The sequence below is a fragment of the Ailuropoda melanoleuca genome, chromosome 19 (assembly GCF_002007445.2).
Source record: "Ailuropoda melanoleuca isolate Jingjing chromosome 19, ASM200744v2, whole genome shotgun sequence".
In the NCBI taxonomy this organism is placed as follows: domain Eukaryota; kingdom Metazoa; phylum Chordata; class Mammalia; order Carnivora; family Ursidae; genus Ailuropoda; species Ailuropoda melanoleuca.
In genome coordinates, this window is record NC_048236.1 from 35618703 (window position 1) to 35628094 (window position 9392).

The 9392-nt window shown below is 36.5% G+C and overlaps 1 protein-coding gene across 5 annotated transcripts in view; it reads right to left on the reverse strand.

The window, feature by feature from the left end:
- SYNCRIP (synaptotagmin binding cytoplasmic RNA interacting protein) overlaps positions 1 to 9392 on the reverse strand; it is a 33886-nt gene that overhangs the window by 10233 nt on the left and 14261 nt on the right. For all 5 annotated transcript variants that reach the window (XM_034647813.1, XM_034647812.1, XM_034647811.1 and 2 more), the window contains 4 exons: positions 4631 to 4766; positions 3320 to 3525; positions 939 to 1088; positions 494 to 615 (listed from right to left, as the gene is read on the reverse strand). In XM_034647813.1, coding sequence (XP_034503704.1) covers positions 494 to 615; positions 939 to 1088; positions 3320 to 3525; positions 4631 to 4766 — 614 coding nt within the window. The remainder of the gene's footprint in view (positions 1 to 493; positions 616 to 938; positions 1089 to 3319; positions 3526 to 4630; positions 4767 to 9392) is intronic.

Below are 9392 nucleotides of genomic sequence, written 5' to 3' on the forward strand. Positions count from 1 at the left end.
TTTAGTATTTTCTATCTCTGAGGAAAACCCTTCTACCCTTTAACTAAACAGACCAACACTCTGGACAGCTAACGTTTAAAACACATACTTCAGGAGCACACTCTGTAAAACACAGCAGGAAATATCCCAGACTGATTTTCACTATTATACAAAACTCTAATTATTAAGAATTATAATTATTTTCACAAGTATGGTCAATAGCAACAGCTCAATAAACATTTCTTGAGATTCTTGGCATTTCTCAGTGGCTCAAAACTTTCGAGTCTTCTTTAAAAGGTAAAGGCATGTTATGCATTTATTTAAAAAGGTTTGTACAACACCTGTTTTTCACCAGTTAATCTACCAACATTTAAATTTATACAATTTTTACTTACATTTGATTCTTTGCTGCTTGCCTCTGAGCTTTTCTTTCTTTCCTTTTCTGATCTGGTNCACAACACCTGTTTTTCACCAGTTAATCTACCAACATTTAAATTTAACAATTTTTACTTACATTTGATTCTTTGCTGCTTGCCTCTGAGCTTTTCTTTCTTTCCTTTTCTGATCTGGTGGCTTAGCAAATACAATTTCAATATTTTCTCCCTCCAAATCTTTGCCATTCATTTCTTCCATAGCCTTAAAAAATGAGTTACTGATCAATATAAAGATGCCTTTAACAACAAGTATGCTTCATTTAAAGTTCAAAAATCAATTCACTGATGTTGGAAGGATGAAATTAAAAAAATACCGTTGTTAGATTTTTTCTAAAGGCCCAGCTCTTCAACGAAATTACCTTTTCAACTCAGTTTAGCGAGTTATGCAATTTGCTACAGCCAATAAAGGTTGACAGATTACATGACCTCTGAGTGTCCTTCAACTTTTTAGAATATTCCAATTGTAGGATGACTAAAAATCCTTAGTTTAATTTAGATGCCTACAATAATCCCCCATTTATTTACCTTGACAGCACCATCTCGTTCATCAAAATGAATGAAAGCATAATCTTTTAGCTTCTTCACTCGTTCCAGTTTCCCAAACTGACTAAATGCTTTTTCTAAAATCTCTTCTGTTACAGTATTGGCAAGGTTACGTACAAACAGCACTTTTACCTGAAAATTAAGAGAAAACAGAAACTCCCTGTATATTTCCAAAGGGTTCAATTTCCAGGATGCCACCACCCCACCCTACAAAATTAATGTTAGTCACTAACCATTGCAAGAGTATCAGAAATATAAAAGCAAGCTTTCAACTCATTTGAAAATACCTAAAAGTGTGACTGCTGGATCTAATGGGTAAAAAACCTGAACAGACACCTCACCAAAGTAGACAGAGGACAAACATATGAAGAGATACACAACATCACTTCATTAGGGAATTACAAATAAAAACAACAATGAGGGGGTGCCTGGCTGGCTCAGTCAGTAGGAAATGTGGCTCTTAATCTTGGGGCTGTAAATGCGAGTCCCATGTTCGATGCAGAGATTAGTTTTAAAAGTATTTTTTAAAAATAAGTAAAAAATAAAAATAAAAACAATGAAATGCCACCACACACCTATTAGAATGGCCAAAAACCAACACTAACACCGCCCAATGTAGGTAAGGATATGGAGCAGAAATAGTGCTAGTGGAAATGCTAAATGGTACAGCCACTCTGGAGAACAGTTTGGTAGTTTCTTACAAAGCTAAACATACTTTTACCATACAATCCAACAATTGCACTTTGTTATTTACCCAAATGAGTTGAAAACATGTCCACATAAAAATCCGCATATGGTTGTTTACAGATTTATTCATAACTCCCAAAACCTGGAAACAACCAAAATATCCTTCAGTAGGTGAATGGATAAATATAGCACATCCAGACAATGGATTATTATTCAGTACTAAAATAAAAGGAACTATCAAGCCATGGCAAGATATGGAGGAACCTTAAATTCATGTAACCAAGTAAAAGACAATCTTAAAGAGCTATATATTGTATAACTCCAACTATATGACACTTGGGAAAAGGCAAAACTATGGAGACAATAAAAAAATCAATAGTTTCCAAGGGTTAGAGTCATGGGGGGTGATTATGCAGATCAGGGAGGATTCTCAGGGCAGTAACACCATTACATTTAAACATTTGTCAAACTCACAGAATGTACAATAAGAGTAAATCCTAACGTAAATTACGGACTTTGTTATAATGTGTCAATGTAGGTTCACTGATTGTAACAAATATACCACTCATTTGCAGATGCTGATGCTGGGGTAGGCTGTGCATGTGTGTGGCCAAGGAGTATGTGATAACTCGACTTCGCTCAAAACAAACCAAACATATGCTTAGTAGTTTTTATTAAATTAGTAATTAGTTTGCAATGAAAACTGAGGTGGTCATTTTCTAACAATGTGAATACCACGCCTCTGAGATAGCTGTTGAGTATTTAATACTTAAAGCGGGTGGTCAAAACTAATTAGAACCTGCTTTTGAAATGTTGATAAAGTAAAGGAGTGTTCAAAATACTGACAAAATAAATTCTTTCAATCCAGAAATCTCCTCGAAGTGCAATTACAAAAGCTGACCTTTTGCTAAGAAACATTATCATTTCCTCCTAAGATACGTGATGTAACATCCGAATTTCTTAAAGTGATAATCCGAAAGAGCTTAATAGGCCAGAGGAAAAAAGAATATTAAGTATCTTCTGTCCTCAAGACTACTTACCCTTTAGTAATATTCACAGCTCTGGCATTTCACTCTTGATTTAAGTGAACAAGCTGCACTTGCTAGCCTATCACCATTAAAGGGGATTCTTAAATGACAAAGGACAGAATAACAACTACAAACTGCACTAATGAGTAAACTGTTGACTCAAGAGATGTTTGTTCTCATAGGATGTCTCAACTGACTGCTGAAGCAGGATACCTAATAATAGCAAAACCTTGTAACTGCAGCAGCTCTGCTGAGGCCATTACAGTTCACTATTTTTAGGAGTAGGACTTTTAACACAAAAACCATGTAAGCTAATGGCGCCATTCTCAAATATGCAAAGAAACTGCTCTCAAGACTCCACACAAAAATGACAGTGAACTATCTCCACAGCATACAGGCTAACTACCCACCATCATGAGAGTATGACAGCTACACGATTACAACTGAGTGTCCACGAATAAACTTCTACATTCACTCCCTATCCACACGGTATTAATTCTGATATGCTGCTTTAATAAAGAACACTTCTCTCACTTTCAAAAATACGGTTTTTCAAAAAGTACACAATTCATTTTAGAAGTTCTTTACTTCCCTAGCCCTCCCCTTCTTCCACCAACCCCTCAAAACTATTAAGGTGACGGCCGTTACCTTTGCCATGACCTCAGGGTCAGGGTCTTCTATGGGGTCAGCCCATTCGACAGTTCCGACGTTTCCCCAGACCTTGACTTTACCACTCATCAACCTACGTCTCGCCTGGGCAGCCGTTTTGTGATCTTCATACTCAAGGAAGCAAAAGCCTCTGTTTTTTTTCTTGTCATCTGGTTGGTGGTATAAAATGACGTCTGTGAGACCCTCTGAAAATAAGCAAACGTTCCAGAGAAATTAGATAAAATAAGCAAGAACAAAGTCGATCAAAGGATTTTTCTAATATAATACTGGACTATAAAACTGAAAAGTAATCTCTTATCTTTAAAGACTCTCAAAGAACTGGTCCAGATAATTTACCTACACAAAAAAATCCCCATGAAAAGAAAATATATTCTTTTTATTTAGACCCAAGGACTATCCTTCCATTAATTAAATGAGAGAGGCATAACATTTTCACTTAACTGTTAGGAAAATGGCAGTCTAAGTCAGACATGGTTAAACATTTTTATTATATAAGTAATCACTAACATTATTTTTAAAGATTTCATTTACTTATTTGAGAGAGAGAAAGCAAGCGCTCAAGGGGGGAGGGGTCAGAGGAAGAGGGAGAAGCAGACTCCCTGTGAGGGGGGAGCCCAAACCAGGGGCTAAATCCCAGGACCCCCGGGGATTATGACCTGAGCCGAAAGCAGATGCTTAACCAACGGAGCCACCCAGGTGCCCCTAAAATTCTTTTTGATGACACTTTTCTGGCCTCAGATATCAATAGCTTTATTTCAAATGAAATATATTAAGATTTCGAATGTTCCTGGAGACTAATAGTCTGATAATTTACTAAACATTCTAAGCAGACAAAATATATTCTAATTAAAGCAGCCCAACTTAGAAACTATTATAAAAAATGCTTTACAATTCAAAGAAATTGCACCATATTGACAATGTATAATCTCTGCTGATAGCAATATTATTCCAATAATTTAGAAAGTCGAATCATTACTCAAACACTCCTACTAAGAACGTCAAGCTATCAACTAAAAACGCACACACACAGATTCCCCAACACTGGGTGCACGGATTCTGCAGACTATTCAAATCCCAGGTGCATTCCTTACGAACTATATGATGTTACACAAGTTACTTCCCAAAGCCCTCTGTACCTATCTTCCTTATTTGAAAAATGGGAGTTACCGATCTCATATGGTTGGAGAATACAAGTCAATAAATATGCCTAAAACAATGCCTGTCACAGAGAAGTATGCAATTACCTTCAGTATTAGAAGTTGTACCTCTTTCCACATAAATCCAACTTACCTGTTACTTTGCTGAATTCTTCAAGAATCTGTTCCTTGGTTTTACTCTTAGGAATAGAGCCCACAAAAAGCCTATTGTTGGCAACCGAGATGCAGACACCAATGTGTTTTCCAGAGCGAATTTCATGATTATTATACTGAAAGGAGAAAAAGTGTACCACGTTTTAAAAATACTTATATCTTATTATGTTTATTATAAAAATATATGCAAATTTTTAGGCAAACTTTTTTCAAAGCTATTTTTTTTTTACCCATTAAAAATGTAGTTAAGCATATGGCACTCTAAGAGGAAATTACGAGATAGGTAAGATTATACTGACAGAACACACTAAAAAAAATTTATGAATTAAATTAATGCAAAAATTTGTTTAATCTTTGAAAGTTAAGGAACTTGATAAAATTAGGAATCAGGTCTATAGGCAGCTTAAAATCAAAATTGCTGATTCCACAATACCTTAATTTCTATTTAAATTCATCCTGGCAACCAGTTATGCCCATGCAAGGTAAACAGATTCAAATACCAGCAAACTTTCCGCCTTTCTATTAACCAGCACCTAAATGCATTTTTTCCCATCTCCTTTTCACTCTTGTAAAAAGTTGCAATAAGGGGTTTTCACCTTTAAATACGTAATTCTAAAAGGAGAGAACCTTCTTTTCCTGAATCCAACCCTGCATTTCTCCCCATTTCATTTTCATCACGTCTACAATGAAGTTGGAGAAAGACAAGTGGATTGATTATGGTGCAAGTACAGAAGTAAATATAAAACTACAGTAAAAAGTAAAGTCTTCAAGCAACTATCTCCCATAGAAGGGTGAGATATTAAAGAGGTCAAACCCAATTTGTCAAAGTGACAAATCCACTGATCAGTATTATTTACAAACCAAAGTTCAAAAGTACTCAAAGTATTCAAGTTTATCAGGTAAATTATTTATATTACACAGTTAAAATCACCTCAAAATTTCATGTTAGTAATAATATAATGGTGGCAGAAGTAATTATGGATTAATCCCCCACACCTGGCCTCAAAATCTATGTTGTGTGTACAAAGAACTGGAGCTACACAAACTTAAAAAAAAAAAACAAAAAACCAACATAAATTCCCATACAATTTTTAGACCAGCCTTAGGGCAAAAGTGAAACTATGCCTCTCCTATTCTTTTTTTTTTTTAAAGTAAGCTTTACACCAAATGTGGGACTTAAAATCACAACCCTGAGATCGAGAGTCGCTCCACCGACTGAGCCAGCCAGAAACCCCTCTTCTCCCATACTTACATAAAAGGTACATCAGGTAGAAGAGAAGAAAGCATATAGTAAGTCAAAAAATCAATTCCTCCCTGCCCTTCTCCATCTCTAGATACTCAGAATCTAACATGAAGTTCAAATGTCCTTCCCTCCAGTTCAGAACCGTTTAATACTTTCTACCCCACTGATTCAATCCATGCTCTCAAAGTATCTGGTCATCATGATCCCAGGATTATTTATGTTCTCTACACTTATGCCAGAGAGCTTTAAAAAAGAAAAAAAAAAAAGATGACAGTTTTGCCTATTGAAAACAATCTCTCAGTGGCTCCCCATCACCAAAATAAAGTTCAAATACTTGGACATCACAAAAGTTCACCTAAAATTCACTTCTACTCCTTCCTCTCAATACTGTAATCTTAGATATCTACATGAGTTCTCAAACAGCTTCATCTGCTAAGCCTCCGAATAGAATGCTGTCCCTGAAACTTCCATCATCCAAACTCCTCTGCACACCTGTAGATTTGAGCTCAAAAGAACACTCTGCAACAGCTAAATCCTATTTAAAAAGGTCAACAAAACATTCTTCTACGTTTAAAACAAACCAATAGTTCTATGCAATGACCGTGTCCCCCAGAAGACATCTGACAACGTCTAGAGACATTTTTGGTTGTCAACTAGGGATGGGGGCTTGCTGCTGGTATTTAGTGGGTACACAGAGGCCAGCGAGAATACTAAATATCCTACAATTCACAAGATAACCCAGCAGAACAAAGAATGACCTGGTCTGAAATATCAATAGTACTGAGGTTGAAAAATCCTGCCACACACCTTGTTTTCTCATAGCATTTATATTCTATTAAGGCCAAAAACCTCTTAAAAGTAGAAATATATGGGTTACCTGAAAATAGTAGAGCTACGGTTGAATCCATCACTGTATGGGATTATGGACAAGTAGACTACAATACCCTATTACAAATAAGTTAATCTAAGAACACAACAAATTGCTTTAGAAACATATACATTCTCCAGATTTTTATAATCTAGCATCAAATACTCCACTTTAGTGACAAATCAATGGCTTTCCATTTGCTCATCTAATTTTTAACTCCAGGACTTGACAAAAACAACTAAGATATCAGAAAAATAGAAGAAAATACAAAGTGTTTAAAAGGAAAAATAGGAGTTATTCTGAATTGACAGAACTTGGAACTTGGCATAACTTTCCTCCAGAAGTCCTAAGAGCGGGACCTATTTACCATAAGAAAATGTCTAAGTTTAAAAAAAAAAGAAACACTTGTAAGAAAAATTAGAATTTTTGGTTATACCACTTCCACAACATTTAACAATGCTACTTCAGAGCAGTAATGACTGTTTCATTATCTACAGAAGAANGAGAAGTCCTAAGAGCGGGACCTATTTACCATAAGAAAATGTCTAAGTTAAAAAAAAAAAAAGAAACACTTGTAAGAAAAATTAGAATTTTTGGTTATACCACTTCCACAACATTTAACAATGCTACTTCAGAGCAGTAATGACTGTTTCATTATCTACAGAAGAAAAGTTTCTTCACTTGCCCTGCTACAGTTAATCAATGCACGGTAGACAGAAGGTTACTTAGGATGGTCCGTGGTCTCTAAATAATATAAATGACATGAAGATTTAGCAAGATTTAGAAAGTCAACTATTAATTCTTCATTCACATTTTTTAAGGGAAAAAAAAGGGCCGAACCAATTAGAGCTAACCCATGGAGAATAAACTGGCTCTCCAATTAAAATAAATCATTAAAGGAGCAAAGGAGACCCTCTGGGCATATTGTCCAAATAAAGTAAAAGAAGTACCCAGAGGGGCACCTGGCTGGCTTTGTAGGCACAGCATTTGACTCTTGATCTCAGGTCAAGCGCTTGAGCCCTACGTCTGGTGTAAAGATTACTTTAAAAAAAAGAAGGGTGCCTGTGTGGCTAAGTCAGTTAGCATCTACCTTCGGTTCAGGTCATGATCCCAGAGTCGGGATCAAGTGCGGCTTCAGGCTTGCTGCTCAGAGGATAGTCTGCTTCTCCCTCTGCCCACCACCCCCCCACTCGTGCTCGCTCTCTCTCTCAAAAATAAATAAAAAATCTTTAAGGAAAAAGAAGTACCCACTACCCAGAAATAAACATTCCTCAAAGCAGTGCCCTATCTACGGATTAAACATGCATTTTTATATGTGTATTTGAATTAACTTTTCTAACAATTTTAAAACCAATCACCATAAATTCACAAATAAACTTCACATCCCAGCAGGTCGGTAACAGTGAGTTGAGTGGTAGAAGGGCATTACAAAACTGTTCTGAACCTTAACAGATTCTAATGTAATGCTGATAAATCCTAACTCTCAAGAGTCAGTACATCAGGAACACCATCATTGTATCAAAATGAACAACAAAAAAAGTGATGCCTTCCAGCTCAAGAAAGTTCGGCACTGATGTTACGCTATTTCAGAAATCTAGCTTTCAGATTCAGTACCACAGTGAGGTGACAAAATAAAGATGAACTTTGAACATTAATCAATGCAGTTTCAGTCTTTCAGAACACCAAAACAGGAGTTGTACAGTCTGGAACATTCCTGTCATCTAGGCTTAAAATCTCAAGTCACTTTTTCCTTCCCTCATAACCAGTCGCCAAATCCCCCAAAATTAGCAATCTCAGATCTGGAATCTAACGCAGAAGTGGTTGTTATTCAGTCCTAACTCTTCCCATAGCAGCAAAGTCACTACCTCCCCCTCAAGCCTGTCCACTTTATCTTTAAATGTCTTAAGTAGACAATCTTTTTTAAGTGTTCATTTAAGCAATCTCTACATCCAACGTGGTACTCAAACTCACAACCTGGAGATCAAGAGCTGAATGCTCTTCTAAGCCAGTGAGGCGCTCCAAAAATCTTTACATTGAGCCAAAATCTACTTCCCTAAAAATTCTACAATAACTATTTTCTCCCCCAAATGACAGCACTTCATATAGCTGCACACAGTGCTCGTGACTCAACTGTTCTCTATGCCTTGCTAATCACTCCTTCTCTGGTACTGGCCAACTACTGTGCCTCCTAAGAGTGGACATCCATAACACAATACTGTAGAAACAGACTGAGATTAAGGAGTCCAGAATAAATTGGGAGACTAGTACTAATCTCTCACTTCTAAACATCATGCTTCTGTAACACACAGTCCATGATTACCTTAGCTTATTTGGCAACCATACCACACTGCTGACTCACACACAGTACAGCTTACTTGGGCAATTAATTGTATGTAAGACTTGAACTTTGTCAATTCCATCTTGCTGGTGTTAACTATCTGTTTCAGGCTATCAAAATCTTTTCAGGTCCCGATTTGGCCATCCAGGGCATTTATCACTGCATGCAAACTCAAGTCACCAGACATTTTGAGGGCAGTCCAACTACACCCTGATTTAAATCATTGATAAAAATCAGAATGGAACCTATAGCATACCACCACCTAACAGTTCTCCTTTCAAAATCTTTAACCT